Source organism: Nyctereutes procyonoides, unplaced genomic scaffold, assembly GCF_905146905.1.
Source record: "Nyctereutes procyonoides isolate TBG_1078 unplaced genomic scaffold, NYPRO_anot_genome, whole genome shotgun sequence".
Lineage (NCBI taxonomy): Eukaryota > Metazoa > Chordata > Mammalia > Carnivora > Canidae > Nyctereutes > Nyctereutes procyonoides.
The window spans coordinates 38,864,482-38,881,539 of NW_026575042.1; the positions used below are offsets into that span (position 1 = coordinate 38,864,482).

The window sequence follows — 17,058 nt, forward strand, 5'->3', positions numbered from 1 at the left end:
GTCTGCAGGTTAGTCATATGCTTAAATATTATGATTTAGTTTAGTGAATGATTTTTTAAATTGTCTTTATTAAGGTATACTTTGCATACAGTAAAATACACCCATCTTAACCATGTAATTTGATGAGTTTTGCATATGTGTGAATTTGTTTAATCACCACCATAATCAAGATAAAGAACATGTGTATCACCTCAAAAAGTTTCTTGGTACCTTTTTGCATTTAGTACTTCCCTTACCCTCTCCCTTGGCAACCATTGTCTGGTATAGACTAGTCTCAGAACTGAAGGATTTGGAAATACAAATATTATTAGTATGGTATTATAAAGCAATTTTTCCCAGGCAATCTTTAGAGTGTTACTGATTCGTGTGGTCACGCGCTCTCTGCTCCAGGTCATTATATCAAATCTGTATTCTGCAGGAGGAAGGGGGAAAGCAGAGGGGGAAAAGGCAGGAAGCATGGGCCAGCTATCTTTCTCTTTTTATCAAAAGAGCAATAATTTTCCCTAGAACCCTATCAAATGCTTCCACTTACTTATAACTCACTGGCCAGAATTTGGTCACATGGTTATTTGTAGCTACAAGGAAGTCTGAGGAGATGAGTACTTTTTTTTTTTTTAAGATTTTGTCTATTTATTTATGAGAGACACAGAGAGAGAGGCAGAGACAAAAGCAGAGGGAGAAGCAGGGAGCCTGATGCAGGACTTGATCCCAGAATTCTGGGATCACGCCCTGAGTTGAAGGCAGACACTCAACCATTGAGCCACTTTTAATGAGAGGAGTACTTTTAATTGAGCATATTGCCCTTCAAGAAATCAGGGCCTGGTTAGTTAGGAAGAAGGCAAAAAATAGATATTGACTAGGAATCTGTAGAATCATAGTTTCAGGCTTTTACTTAAAGACGTTTTCAAATAAAGATATTTGTTTTTCAGTGTAGTCTTACAAACGTGACAGATTTGTATTGCATAATTCAGTCAAAATATCCCAGAAAAAAATTATTAGATGATTTGTAATACATTTTTCCATTTTGTTCATCATAAGTAAGGAACTCAATTAAAAGGGAATGATCCAGTTATGAATGTAAAATAAATGCAAAAATAAAATTGACAGTAAATTAATTACTTTAGCAAAAGTGTAACTTTTTTTTCCCTTTATATATATACTTGGTATGTCAGATAATGTTTTTATGTGATCACTGCAGTTGGTTTTTAAATTTATCTCCATTTACTAACATTTATTTTCCTTCCAGATTTTTGCAGATTTAGAAGTTGACAGACTTTTATTTTAGCTGGACATATATAGCCTGTAGTCGTGGTACAGATCTCTCCCTTGGTTAGAATGACCATATTTTATCATACAAATGGAGGCACTTTGGAGAATACTAACTTGGGAAAACCAGTGGAAACTGAGACTGTCCTAGGCAGGTTAGGTCACAGGAATATCATATAGTGTAATATATAAAATAGTTCTATATTCAGCAATGAATGAATCCTCTGTTTTAGTACTTGACATTTTTCTGATTATGTTCATTAAATTTGTGGCTTACGTCATGGGTAGACTTTGGAAGATGACGTCTGTGTCTGGCCCTATTTACTTTGTAGCCATCTCTCACTATATTCATCTCTGTCTCTTACTGATATACTTCTCCATCTGGGTCAAGACCAGTCACTAATCTCACATATGCCCATGCTCTCTCACTTCCATGTTGTTTATGTTATTACCTGTTAGGAATGTCCCAGCCATTTTTCTACTTATTGAAATTTATTTATTCAACAAACATTTATTGAGTGCCTGGCAGGTATTGGACACTGAGAATACTAAAATGAGTAAGCTCCAATATTTTCTTAAGGAGCTTACAGTGCATTGAGGGGGACAAACAAGCATGACATTTACAGTGGTATTGTCATAAACTGCTCAGAGAAAGGGCACTTGCTTAGTTTAAGGCATTTCCAAGAGATACTAGAATTAATAAGTCTTGAAATATGAGTAGAAAGGAGGTGGGTTAGGGTGTCCCAGGAAGAGGGAACGTCTGCAAGCTTTAGGGCTCTTGCCACTGGAAAATCCATTCCTACACTCCTACTCCCCTGCTAATGGATAATTCCATCCAATGAAATTGGTACTTTGAATCTCTAATGAGCACTTCCTAGAGCTTGTCTTAATTGTGAGACAATTAAAATTTAGCTTGTCTTAACTTCTAGATGATATTATTTCTACTAAATTAAAAAGTCCTTGAGGATGGTGAATATATATTTTTTCATCTGCACTTTACTCACTGCCTTGCCATAATAGTTACTTACTGTTTGTTAAATTTAATTGGAAAACTGGTTAGAATGGACTTGAGTAGAGACAAGTGCTACTTGGTGCATGAAGAGAAAAAAGCTAATGGAGAAATAGAACAATATCCTAGCTGTCCCTGGAGCTGCTTATTCAAAATAACAGCAACCACTATTGTTGGACATTTCATGTGGGCCAGGCACTGTGCAGTTTTCCACATATTTAATCCTCATCACAACCCTTGCCATTTGTTATTTCCATTTTACAAATGGGGGATCTAAGGCTTAGAGAGGTTCAGTAGTTCACAGAATTGGACCCAGGTAGAGTCAAGAGTTGAACCCTTGGACTGTCTGTTGAACCTGGTCTGTCTGAATCCACAAACCAACCTGCTTTTTGAAGTTAGCTTTTCTGCTTTTATGAAGGATGCCAACTAATGCACTTCAACAGATACGAGTCATGGTTGAACATAAATCAGTAATGTTCTACATTTTAACAACAACAACAACAAGACATGAAGATAGAAACTAAAAATAAAAGTGGCAGTTGTAATAATAGCAGTTAACATCTGGCCCTTATTGTGGGTACTATTTAAGATCTTTATTTACATTTATTACCTTATTGAATCCTCACAACCATTCTAAGAGGCAGACTCTTTTATTTCCATTTTACAGAGGAAGACACTGAGGCATAGAGACATTAAGTAACTTGCACAAGGTCACACAGCTGGTAAGTAGCTGAACTGGGATTCCAGCCCAGATGATTTGGCTCCAAAGCTAATGATCTTCACCATTCTGCTAAGTTGCCCCTCTGTTTTGAATGCTACAGATTAATATGATTCCCTCATTGACTGTTATTATACAACACTTCTTTGGGTAGGCTTCAATAATATACGAATCTCAAAAATTCTTCCTGCTTTACTCATATGTTTCTTTTTTTTTTTTTAAAGATAGAGTATTTTTATTTATTTTATTTATTTTTTAACAATTTTTTGATTTTTTATTTATTTATGATAGACATACATAGAGAGAGAGACAGGCAGAGACACAGGCAGAGGGAGAAACAGGCTCCATGCACCGGGAGCCCGATGTGGGATTCGATCCCGGGTCTCCAGGATCGCGCCCTGGGCCAAAGGCAGGCGCCAATCCGCTGCGCCACCCAGGGATCCCTATTCATATGTTTCAAATGAAGTAAACAGTCTTTAGCACTTGTAGTTCAGTCGTTAGAAAGGACAAGATGGAACCAACCAACTGGGTTCAAAACCTTGCTCCATAACTTATTGTTATTTCATCTCTGTGAGTCTCAGGTTCTGTGTCATTGTTATGAGGATTAAATGGATTGGTATATATAAGGTGTATCTCATGGCAGAGTCCCTGACATGTGATGAGTTTTACAAAAATGATTAGATCCATTTCTCCATTCCCTTTATAGTTAGTGGAGTTAACTGTGGCAGAGCTGAAAAATAACACAAGGAAACTTGGAAAGTAAATGTAGTGTCTGACAAATAAATGTATACTTTATTCCTAGGGAATTATTTGGCTTTACTGGGTAGTTATTAGATTTGATTTACTGGTCTGTATAGCATAAATGGCATATTGTTGTTCTTTGCAATGAGTAAAGAGTGATTTCAGGTGTCTTACATTTTAGGGTATACCAGGGTTGGACATTTTCTTTAAGAAGCATGAATGTTACAGTTAGAGGAAAGCTTAAAGGTCTTGTAGTCTGGGAGTTCCCAAATTGGTAAGGCTCAGAATCAACAGGGGAGCACATGAAACCTTCATTTCTCAGTCCTGTCCTCAGGGATACTGATTAAATAGATTAGGGTAAAGTCTGGCAAGTTTTTAATAGCATGTGGGTGAGTGAATCTGATGTAGCATATATCCATCCCTTTTACAGGTCAGGAAACTAAGGCCCAGTTCACAGTGTTAGAAAAAAAAAGACATGGGGAAAAATCCTAATTAACAGTTACATTTTTTCTTTGATATTTATTCACGTATTAATTCAATAAACCATACAGTCACATAAGAATGAAATCCGTCTTAATTGTGCACAGCCCCAAATTTTTGATGGAAGAGCTAAGATAAAAACCACAAAGTAATGTTGTTGTTGTTGTTGTTGTTGTTTTTTCAAATATTTTACTTATTTATTCATGAAAGACACAGAGAGAGAGAGGCAGACACAGGCAGAGGGAGAAGCAGGCCCCATGCAGGGAGCCCTACGTGGGACTCAATCCGGAGTCTCCAGTATAACACCCCCCCGGCCAAAGGTGGCGCTAAACCGCTGAGCCACCCAGGCTGCCCACAAAGTAATGTTTCAGAAAAGCTCTTGTGAGAAGTTAATAGAATTCTACGTCTGCTATCTATTAGTTCTGTTACCCTGAACCATTCACTAAATCTCCCTGAGCTTCACTTTGTCACTTGGAAAAATAGAGATAATACTAGACTTTCCCATCCTGCAAGGTAAATAAGAATACACGATACCTCTTGGAAAATGGTAAAGAGTTGTATAAAAACCATATAAAAAGTAGTTCTGGGTGGCCTCAGTCAGTTAAGCGTCTGCCTTCAGCTCAGGTCATGATCCCGGAGTCCTGGAATTGAGCCCCAAGTTGGGCTTCCTGCTCAGCGGGGAGCCTGCTTCTCCCTCTGCCTCTGCCCCTCCCCCTGCTCATGCTTTTTCTCTCTCACTCAAGTAAATAAATAAAATCTGCTAAAAAATGTAGTTATGTGTTCAACATTTTAACTATAATGCTAGGCTCTGGAGCTTACTGACATTCCACCTGCTTTTAAAGACTGCTACAAGAGACAAACATATTGGTGTAAAGTGAAAAATAGTATTTTAGAAATTATAGACAACATACTTTGAAGCATAACTAAGGCAGTGCCTGGAGAGAGTCTGGAAAGCTTCTGAAAGTGACATTTGATCTGGGCCTTGAAGGGTTGAGAAGGCTTGCTGGCAAAGAACATAGAGTTACCTGTACGAAAGCATCAAGTTATAAAAGCATGGTATGCTTAGACAAGGCAGGATGTCTTTTGTACTTGGACAGTGGCAGTTAGATGAGGGTGAAAAAAATAGACTGCACTGGACTCTTGACGGCCTCTGTGCCAGAAATTGGAATATTATCACACAAGCAAAGGAGGTTTTGAGTGTGAATGCTTGATCAGATAAAACTTTTAGACAGGGTTGGGGGGAGGGGCGCCTGGGTGGTTAAGCATCCAACTCTTGACTTCAGCTCAGGTCATGATTTCAGGCTCATGCTCAGCATGGAACCAGCCTGGGATTCTCTCTCCCTCTGCTCCTCCTTTCCACTTGAGCTTGCTCGCTCTCTCTTTCTCTCTCTCTCTCATAAATAAATAGATAATTTTTTTTAAGAACTTTTAGACCAGTAACTATGGCTTTTTCTGGATAAAGATTGGAAGGAGAATGATTAGAGATTATCCTTATTATTGCTTCATTAGCAAGTTCTATAATTTAACACGATGTGAACCATAATGATACCAGCTTTTGCCCTATCAGGCATTTGGCATATTTTTGCTGTTCTATGCAGTGCTCTGTGTAGAGGGCTTTGCCTCTTTTAAAGTATTTCCTAAGGATAAATCTCTAGTAACATATCAGAAGATATGATCTTTATATTGCCTCAGTATTTTTTTATTTTTTATTTTTATTTAAATTCAATTTGCCAACATATAACATCCAGTGCTCATCTCATGTGCCCTCCTTAATACCCGTCACCCAGTTACCCCACCCCATCCTCACCTCCCCTTCTGCAATCCTTTGTTTGTTTCTCAGAGTTAGGAGTCTCCTGGTCTGTCTTCCTCTAATTTTTCTCATTCAGTTTCCCCCTCTGCCTTAATATTTGTTTCTCTACAAAGGATGTATTAATTTTTGATCTCACAAGCAGTATAAAAGCAGACTTTTCACCACATTCAGTAGCATTTGGTGCTAAGTTATCCTATCTTAGTAGTTTGCTTGCATTTCCATTTTTCTGGTTATTAGGAAAGATGTATATATTTTTCTCTGTGTGTGCCAGTTTAACTCTATGTAAACTTCAGTATCAGTATTTTAATTACCTTCTTTTCATTTCCTAATTTTCCTATTTCTTGAGTAAAACTGCTAAGTAGTTTAAAATAAGTAAATGTTTTCAAAAGAATGATTATTATTTTTACAAATAAATAAGCCTCATAATCTGTCTCAGACTAAAATAGATTTACTGTTTTCAAATTTTACCTTTTACATGAAGTTTGGTTAGTGTGCTTTTTCAGTTAATACTTACCCCTGGGATATCCACTGTAACTACTTTTGATTCTTCCATCTTATGTAAACACTAATATGTTTTTAAAGAACAGGCCTTGAAAGTTCCTGGTTTTTTTTTTTCATTAAATATTGTTCATCTTGATACTGAAGTTGAGTTATACTTACTCTTTAAAACATAGTAATGTTAGGGACACCTGGGTGGCTCAGTTGGTTAAGTGTCAGACTCTTGATTTCAGCTCAGGTCATGATCTCAGGGTCATGGGATTGAGCCCTGTGTGGGCTCCTTGCTCAGATTCTCTCTCTGTCTCCTTTTGCCCTTCCCCTTGCTCACTATTTTTCTAAAGTAAATAAATAAATCTTTAAGAAAAAACTTTGTAGCTCACTCTCTTTCTAAAACAAATCTTTTAAAAAAACAGCTTAGTAATGTTAAATTAAGGCTTCTCTTTTGGACTAAATTTTTAAAATTAAAATTATAACATCATACATGGTCACTCTTGGGAAACCCTGTTTACCTGTAAGTTTACTTACAGTGTCTGAATTTTCTTCAAAGGCAGTCTTTTTTAGTTATCTAAAGCAGGTACTCTATTCTTACTGTCCAACTTAAGTTCTCTGGTCTTATGGCATGGGTTTATCTAAGCCTCACAGACTGAATAAATTATTTCTTTTCCAAGGTGATTCAGTATAAAGCTATCATTAAGAAGGAAATGTTTCTTCTCTTTTTCACACATTTCAAGCTTACTGAATCTAAAAGTTCTTTATTTCTTCTCTCAGAATTTTGCAAGGGGAAGTGAGGGAAGCACAAGGCTTCTAACCTACCACATGGCCTAGTCAAATGTGCAACTCAGGCATATTGGACCTCTCCAGGGTTGCAGAGTTGAGGTCACCAGCTTGTGGTTTGCCTCAAAAATTTTAGCACACCTCTTCTACTTAATTAGCTGGCTCACTTTAGTGGGTTAGAGGAGTTTGCCTACTTGCTTGTCACTACCATTTTCTGTCATTGGTAAGTGGTGTGTATTATTTTGTCAGGTTTGAAGCAGTGAGAAATTTTATTTGAAGCTGAATTTAATTAACTTTCTAAAATTGACTTGTAAATCTTGAGAAAAGATTATTTTTAAACACTATTTTTTATATCGTAACAGTAATAAATGCACTTGGTAAAGAAAATTCAAAGGAAAAAAGTCTGCCTTCCAACCCCTAGTCCTATCTTCCATAGATACTCACTATTAACAGTTTCTTGTGTAAGCTTCCAGAACTTTCCTCTGCACATTAAAACCTGTCTGTATGAAAATATATATCTAATTTATCATTTAAAAAATAGAAATGGAGCTTATAATACTGTTCTGCGTTTTGATTTTCTATGCCAGCACATAGAGATACACTTCATTCTTTCCAACAGTATTTAGGATGTTCTAATTTTTTTTGCTACCTCTAACAGTGCTGTAGTGAAAGTCCTTGTATATACATACATCTTTGTGTATTTCCTATCTATTGGCTAAATTCCAAGGGATAGAATTACTGGTCAAAAAGGTAATGTCAGATTATTCTTCAAATTTGTATGCTAATAATTTAAATATCAAGAATTTATGAAAAGTAACCTATTTTCCAGATTTTTAAGGAGTGTTGGAGGACAATGAAATTAGGCTTGAAACAAGCTCCCGGATGCACTTCACAGGTCCACATTACAGTAGGGACCCAGGCACTAAACCCACTCATCTGGCTTGAACACATAACATTTTCTTATAATTGACCTAAAATGAAAGAAAATTGACCACCTTGACAAAAGAGATTAAGGCAGTTCTGAAGGAGGAAATGCTGTCTTTTGGGAATTGGTTTAGAACTGGTCACAAAAATCAAATGAAATACTTTATGTCGTGATTTTATATTTGAAAATTTTAAGAAGCTATAAATATAAGCATTTCTTTCCCTTTAGGCTTGAGCAAAGAGTTTCCTTTTATTCCTTGCAAATTAGGCTTTTCTTAAATCTCCATGTCTATCTCTTAACTTCATCACAGCAATGTCCTCTGCACACCTGGTCCAGATTCAAGAAATGTGCCAATACTCACAGTGCTGGCATGGTTAGAGTGGCGTTTTGTTAGGCAAGGAGATTATGGATGTTTCAAAAGTACAGAACTATCTTACCCAGATGGAATAAAAAGAGTAGACTGTGGCATATGTTTGTTTTACTTTTATTGCCTGGTCATTTAATACTTAATATTTTGTTTTCCTGATAATTTTAACAAACACCTATATAATATATTCCACAGATTTCAATGGGACAGATGTTACAAGATTTTGGAAAATTTCTTGGGATGTTCCTTCTTGTTTTGTTTTCTTTCACAATTGGACTTACACAACTGTATGATAAAGGCTATACCCCGAAAGAACAGAAGGACTGTGTAGGCATCTTCTGTGAACAGCAAAGCAATGATACCTTCCATTCGTGAGTGTTTTCTAAAATTTTTAATAAGTATATTTCTCTCTATTGTGTTGTATATGAATTAGTACCTAGAGAAATAGAACCTCAAATTTTCTCTAAGACATTTTTTTAATAAGAAATACTTATTTTTCATGAATCATTTGATAGTTAATCTTTATAGAATCTCAAGTAAATGATAGGCCCAAAATATTACATTGTTTCCCCCACTACAGTCTGTTTTAACAGAGGAACTCTTGGCATTGTGCACATTGTATTTTGGTCAGGACAGTTTTCCTCCAGTCCTTTATATTGCAGGACATTTGGTATTTTTGCCCTTTACATAGTAAATGTCAGTAGCAACTGTCCATCACTGTTACAGCCAAAGCAGTCTCTTGCATTTTCCACACTTAGTAGGAGGTCACTAGAATTGAGAATCATTAGAGTTTCATCAACAATTTTTTCTTCTAATTGGTCATATCATAAGTAATTGAACAATCAGTTTTGGGGCAGAGAAAATACCTCCGCTCATTGTAAAATAACATAATGGAGAAGAGGGTGTGGAATTACCCATTTGTTGTATTTCTGCTATGTACCAACTCTTATTTAGGTACTCATGTCATCTTATTTAAGGAATAAAATTAAATGAACAGTAAGTATTCATTTAACACACTGTGTAACACACTGTTCAAAGTCCTGAGTGAATGAAGCACCAATGAATAAAACTACCTCATGGAGTTTCTATTATATTATAGTGAGATGATAGAGGCAATAAAAAGAGAAATAAAATATATAGTATATTATGCAATAAAAGAGGCTAAGGAGACAAAGCTTGGGCCAGGGAGGTTATATGTGTGAGAGGGTACAGTTTTAGATAGGAGACTGGGGAGGGCCTCACCGGAGATGACATTTAAGTAAAGATGTCACGCTGATGGAGGATCAAGACCTGAAGAATATGGCTGGAGGAAGAATATTAGCAGATAAAGGGAATGGCAAAGGCAAATGCCCTGAGATGGGAGTGTGGTTGGCAAGTTCAGGGAAAAGCCAGGAGGTCAGTGTGAACGGGATGTAGTGAATCAGAGGGAAAGGTGTAGGAGATCTAGAACCTTACTGATACTTGTAAGGACTTTGGGCTACTGAGGGTGAGAGCCATTTGAAGTTTCTTCACAGAGGAGTGATGGTGACGTCTATCTAGGCATTAGCGGTATCTTAGAGGCTGTTTTGTTTAGAATAGACAGGAGAGCAATAAGAGGTTAAACAAAAATAATTTATCCTCCTGTTGAGTCTGTCTCTTTGTTTAAGAGAAGGCATGTCTGTTCTGTTGGGTTCAATCTCATTCATTTTATAAAGTATTCTTAGATTATCAATATTTTATTCACGGAATGCTACTATAAATGAATTCTTCATTTTTGCTAGTTAATTTCTTTAATTTTCTTTTAAACAGAAATGTAATTGTCTTTACAGGTTCATTGGCACTTGTTTTGCTTTGTTCTGGTATATTTTCTCCTTAGCACATGTGGCAATCTTTGTCACGAGATTTAGTTATGGAGAAGAATTGCAGTCCTTTGTTGGAGCGGTTATTGTTGGGACGTACAATGTCGTGGTAGTGATTGTGCTCACCAAGCTGCTGGTGGCAATGCTTCACAAAAGCTTCCAGTTGATAGCAGTAAGTGTTCATTCTTTCAAAGACTTTGTATTCTTTCAGATCATACCAAGTGTATGCAGTAGATAAGGCAACCAAAGATTATAAGAATTAGTATAATATTTAAATTAAATATAGATTTTTAAAATGTAAGTAATGTATTAATTGCGAATCTTGAACCAAATTTTTACCTACAAGGTGTGCAAACTTTTGGAGAGTTTAAAATTCTCTTTCTATTTCCCTCTGTCCCCCTCTACCTCTCTCCCTTGCTCCTGCTCCTTCCGCCCTCCCCTCCGCGCGCCTGTTTGTGTGTGTGTGTGTGTGTGTGTGTGTGTGATGATACTCTGTTTTGCTTTTTCATGAATGTCTCAACAGAATCATGAAGACAAAGAATGGAAGTTTGCTCGAGCAAAGTTATGGCTTAGCTACTTTGATGACAAATGCACATTACCCCCACCTTTCAACATCATTCCTTCACCAAAGACTATATGCTACATGATTAGTAGCCTCAGTAAGTGGATTTGCTCTCATACATCAAAAGGCAAAGTTAAACGGCAAAACAGTTTAAAGGTAAGAAATTAAAATTGCAACTTTTTGTATCTGTGAATGTTTTTAAAAATCCACCTCATTTAAATGTGGTTTATACACATTGTTAGTACCATGTAATTGTTTGTTTTCAAGGAATGGAGAAATCTGAAGCAAAAGAGGGATGAGAACTACCAAAAAGTGATGTGCTGCTTAGTGCATCGTTATCTGACGTCCATGAGGCAGAAGATGCAAAGTACAGATCAGGCAACTGTGGAAAACCTAAATGAACTACGTCAAGATCTGTCAAAATTCCGAAATGAAATAAGGGATTTACTTGGCTTTCGGACTTCTAAATATGCTATGTTTTATCCAAGAAATTAACCATTTTCTAAACCATGGAGAGAATAATTTTCAGTAATAAACCTGAAAGACTGCATTTGCATAATTTGTGATTAAATCAATAAGGTATCTATTGAAATTAAAATGAAGAATTATGTAAAAGCCATTCTTTAAAATATTTATAGCATACATATATTATGTAAAATATGTATATAGAATTAGTTTTTTAAAATCCTCCGTTAGTAGCTTTTTGCCAAAACAGATTAAGTAGATAGATTTTGTTAGCATGTTGCTTGGTTTTCTAACTTGAACAGTGCTTTAAATTTTTTTCTTTTTATGTTTAAGAAGGGCAGTTATAATTGTATACATTGCCAGAAGGTTTTGTAAAATGAAGATCAGCAGATGTAGGCTGATCTCCATTCATAGGACACATCTGAAATGTAGTAAGTCATGGTTTTTAAAATCTCTGTTTTAGGAGTTCACATGTAGTTCAGTATTTATTGTTCAGGAGTATAGTTTTATCTAAGATAGGTATTTTTTTTTTATTTTGTTATACTCTTAAGTAACAAAGAAAAACCCCAATGGATATTTGAATCTATTTATGTCTCTATAAATTTCAATTCACTTCAGTTTTTGTTATTGTAATATATTTACTTTTTCATGGTTGTAATCACTTTATATTTTTTATTTTGTTTTTTCACTTAATAGTATTTTATATATACATTTCCATGTATTGATATAGTCCACATATTTAAATTTTTATAGAATTATATAGTTTTTAAAAAATATAGTTAGACTTTTCATTTTATAGCAATCGAGTATTTGAGTATGTTTATAGGTTTGCACAGGTACTTCACTAAGATTAGGCATTTGGTGGCTTTTCATTTTTCTTTATCATGATAGTGCTATAATTTTTTTCAGGTTGGAGTGACTGTTCATAGTTATAAAGCTAACCCAAAATAAGGATTTTGAAGATACTTTATCATAAGTGGTCACAGCCTGCTTTGTTTTTGTAAACACTGAAAGACCCTTTAATGCAAAGATTTATTTTATATTTGGACTAAGGTTCTTGAACTAATCTCCCAAAGTATTTTCCACAGAATTTAACATAGCTTCTATAAAAGTGACCTCTTGCTTATTTGTGGATCATTCTTGCTGCTTAAGATGAAAAGCCTTGATTTTTTTAAAATTGGAGAATAAAATATGTATTTAAATTTTTTTCCTGTGTTCATGTAAGGGATATAGTTTAAAAAGTTACACAGACTATTGCTTATATTTTCTTGCAGCATTTCCTGTTAAAAGGTGGTTAGATATATAATTATCTTCTTAACTGAATTTCAGATGGTCTTAAGGCCACAGGGTGCAGGTAACCCTTGGTCTGTAAGCACCACTGATCCAGGGATCATTGGCTAAATATATTGGTATTGTGCTTCATCTTGCTTTTTACTTTTTATTTTTTAATTTCCAAATTGTAAGTGTTCCCTCTTTGGGGCAAATTCTTATAAAAATGTTTATTGTAAAGTTATATATTTTGTCTACAATGGGATTATGCACTTCCCAATTGGGATTTTACATCAGGATTTTTACTCATACTAAAAAATACCTAATTATTAAATCAAAATATTTATAGAGTGCCTACTGTATGCATGAGTTACTTATGAGGTATATTTTGAATGACAGCATATTGTAAGAAAAAAGGTAAATAAAACTTGATATTAGATTATAAATTGGCATAGTCTGTTTATTGGATTATCATATACTTTTATACTTTTTTGTTGAAATATCATTCACCTCGCATAAAATTCACTATTTTAAAATGTATAATTCGGTGTTTTGTTTTTTTTTAAATCATGGGGAGAAAGGTCTCAAATGTAAAACATCAACATCAGACCCCTTTGTGCTCCTTTCCACCTTCAGTGGCAATCATATTGAAATCTTTTAGCTATTTCTTACATTTATAAATGCCATATTTTGAAATATGTTCACACAAAGACCTGTATGTGAACATTTATAGCAACTTTCTCCATGATCCCAAACCAGATCACTGAGAACAACCAAATGTCCATCAAGTGGTGAATGGATAAACAAATTGTACATCCATACAGTGGATATTTATTTAGTCAGTAATCCAGAATTGCATCAGAGTTCAGGCAGAGAAGCAGAACTGCCAGGATATTTGCAGGCGTGTGTGTGTTTGCATAGTGATTTGTTTACAGGGATTTGCTATTCCACAATTGGGGTTGGTTAAGCATCTATCTCTGTGAGGCTGCTGTTTCTGCACCTAATGTAGAGCTCACAGGGTAGACAATTAGGAAGGAACAGTAGATGTAAAGTGGAGGAAACAAGAACGAAGCTGGAACCCAGGAGGATGACGGACACCTATGTCACTCTTTATGGGCTCAAACTTGGGATAATTAGATGTATCCTGTGTGAAAAGTTACCTTTTGTCAGGTTGCTAAACACACACTTGACCTCGGAGTTGAAGAAGCTTTGAAGGAAGATCCTCGGAAAGGTAGGACAACATAGACCACACTGCTGCCCCATCCCAAAAGTTGAGCCAGCAGATAAGTTATACCCCATATGAGCTACAAAAGTGCCTGCATAGAAAATAAGATGGCTGCTGCTTCACGTCTGCCCTCCAAATTTCACACTGAACTGTGTCTTGTGGCTCATCCTATATAAGGAAGGAAATCCTGGGAAACAAAACAGCCTACCCAAGTTGGCCCAAGAACAAACTACAGATCTATGCTATAACAGACGAATCTTATAAGTATCACGCTAAATGAAGAAGCTCATCACGAAAGGCTACATGCTGTATGATTATAAAACATTCTAGGAAAGAGAACTATGGAAACTGAAATCTGATCATTGGTTACTAAGATCTGGTGGGAGGAGAAGATTGATGGTACAATTAGTCAAACTAAACACTCAAAAAGGGTAAATTTTAATGAATAGAAATTATGCTTCATTAACCTGACAAAAATACATAAGGCTACAACTTACTAAAATAAGAAAAATAACAGTAGACTACAGCTCAGTATCATTCCAAAAGAAAACAGTGCTTGAATATGCAAGTTAGTAGCCCATCATTTACAACACAGTGCTGTGAAGTATGGTAATAAATACCAAGGTAAATTATTCTGTACTACTTTTTCAAAATAATTTTGGCTATTCTAGCTTCTTTCTTTTTCATCTAAGTTTTGGAATCTGCCTATAAATAAACTGAAAGAGTTAGTTGGGATTTTTATTGGAATCGCATTGACACTGAAATTTTTGTTTTCCTCAGAAAATACATTTATAAAATCTAAGCAGGCTGAGGTTATAGGTAGGCCCTGAGGAGTAAACCAATTGGGTCTAATTATTCAGATTACACTAAGAAAATATTAATGGTACCAGGGATACGGCTGCCCTGAATTTCTCATTTGTAAGTTAATTTGTTAGCTCTTTGGCATCACTGTCCTATTCATAAACATGTGTTTCTTGAAGATAGAAGAATTACCAGTTATAGCGTTCCTCTTCATTTGATAATATCACATTGTTTTCTTGCTCCCCTTGTCCTCATTATGAAATACTTTGATATGCCATTCAAAATTAGGAAAAATTTAATATGCTACCTAAATGCTTTAAAAATAACCATCTTCAGGCGACATTATTTCTGATGTAAATTAGGTTACAGTAATAGAAGAAGCAAAACAGCAGGTTTATGTAGGAGGTAAGCATATGTTTAAAAAAAGAACTGTTTCAGCCAAATGATAGGTAAGCTCTATTTTCTTCATTCTGCAGTCTTGAGTTTCCTGTGTATTTGTGTCTATGTCTTGGTCTCTCTTTTCATTAGAAAGGCTAGTTAATCCATTTTTCAATTTTAGGCAGATTATTCTTATTCAAAGACAATAAAAATTATCAGGTGCTATTGGAAAAGAATTTTGAGGAGGAAAGTACTAGGCTCAGTAACTCATCTAAAAATTTAATAAATTTTGTGAGGCTATTTTAATGTTTTAAATTTAAAAAATTTTAAAACTCATCCATCCCCATTTAATATTTCAGTGGAAATAGCAAACAATCACTACATTTTCTATAATGATTGTTTTAATGCAGAGTCTTTCTTTTTTTTTTTGAAGTTAGAAAACTAGGCCAAAACCGTTCTCTCAGTGTTGGGGGTGAATGGCACAAATTTGTTGAATGAAAATTTAGCATTATTTACTTGTGTAAATATCCTAGAACTGATGTCCAGTCAGACACATATCTAACAGTTTTTGTGCTCTAGAACCTATTTTGTCATATCAGATTGGAAGAAAACTTAGATTACCTACTTCAACCTTCTCATTTTATAGGTGAGAAAGTCACATTTGAAGTAATTTGTCCACGACTGAATCATGACTGACTTGAGAGCCTGAACTCAATTTGTTGTATCAGGTAAGATATATTCCAAAGCTTTACTTTTTTAAATTAATTTCTCATTGTCAGTTCATCTTGGTCAGAGAACAGAACTGAAGATGCCTAGTTCTTGCTTTTCCAGATGAATTGTTTATTAAAGTCTTCACTTATGACCAAGGACAGAAGCAGACCAGTGAGATGAACAAGATATAAGAGGAAAAAGGGGGAGAGTGAGGGTAGTAAACATAAATAGAAAATCAGGAGTCAGTCTCAAAACAAGCCAGGCCATGGAGGGACTGAGGGTTTAGAATGGAGAAGACACTGGTTGATTTTTTTTCTCTATGCCACTTTATAACCTGATCAACTTGGTTATTCAAGGATCTAGGAACAATTTAAGACCTCTCTAAGGGATCTCAGAAAGGATCCAATTCATTAAGGAGACTAAAGTTCTCTCACTCGTAGGACACTGTGAGGGAGAATCCAAGTCTTTGCCTTGTCTAGGAGTCTAATATTAATTTCTTGTTTGTAAGATAAATTAACCAGCTGTATGAAAGTGTGTAAGTTTTCTTAATATACTTCTGTACTCGAAAGCTCTATCTCACTGTTTAAATGTAACTCAGTCTTAATATCAGAATGCCATGGGAATATCCTTCAAGTAAAAGATAACATTTCAAAGTTATAATCAGATTTTAGCCTTTTAAGATCTAATTGTTGACTTTGTTTTTTGGAGGAAGAAGCAAATTACAAAAACAAAGTAGAAGTCTAGTTTTCAAAATGTTTTTAATTGAAGAATAGCAGACACAGTGTTACATTAGTCTCTGGTGTACAACATAGTGATTCAACAAGTTCATTCATTATGCTGTGCTCACCACAAGGGTAGCTACCATCTGTCACCATGCAACACTATTACAGTACCATTGATTATGTTCCCCGTGCTGCACCTTTCATCCCCGTGACTTAAAAGTTAGGATTTTAAATAACAACTTTAAAATTATCCAGAACAAGGACCCCGGGTGGCTCAGCGGTTGAGCATCTGTCTTTGGCTCAGGGCATGATCCTGGGGTCCAGGATCAAGTCCCTCATTGGGATCCCTGCGAGGAGCCCGCTTCTCCCTCTGCCTGTGTCTCTGCCTCTCATTTTCTATGTCTCTCATGAGGAAATAAAAAAAAAACTAAAATAAATAAATAAAATTATCCAGAACAAATTTCTATGTATGTCCCAGAGCTACTGTGTCTGAATACCC

The 17,058-nt window shown here is 35.5% G+C and overlaps 1 protein-coding gene across 6 annotated transcripts in view; it reads left to right on the forward strand.

The window, feature by feature from the left end:
* The window catches only part of TRPC1 (transient receptor potential cation channel subfamily C member 1), a 65,944-nt gene extending 52,800 nt beyond the window's left edge, over window positions 1-13,144 (forward strand). For all 6 annotated transcript variants that reach the window (XM_055321567.1, XM_055321569.1, XM_055321568.1 and 3 more), the window contains 4 exons: window positions 8,784-8,959; window positions 10,397-10,598; window positions 10,950-11,144; window positions 11,256-13,144. In XM_055321567.1, coding sequence (XP_055177542.1) covers window positions 8,784-8,959; window positions 10,397-10,598; window positions 10,950-11,144; window positions 11,256-11,483 — 801 coding nt within the window. In that variant the 3' untranslated portion in view covers window positions 11,484-13,144. The remainder of the gene's footprint in view (window positions 1-8,783; window positions 8,960-10,396; window positions 10,599-10,949; window positions 11,145-11,255) is intronic.
* The last annotated feature ends 3,914 nt before the right edge of the window (window positions 13,145-17,058 follow it).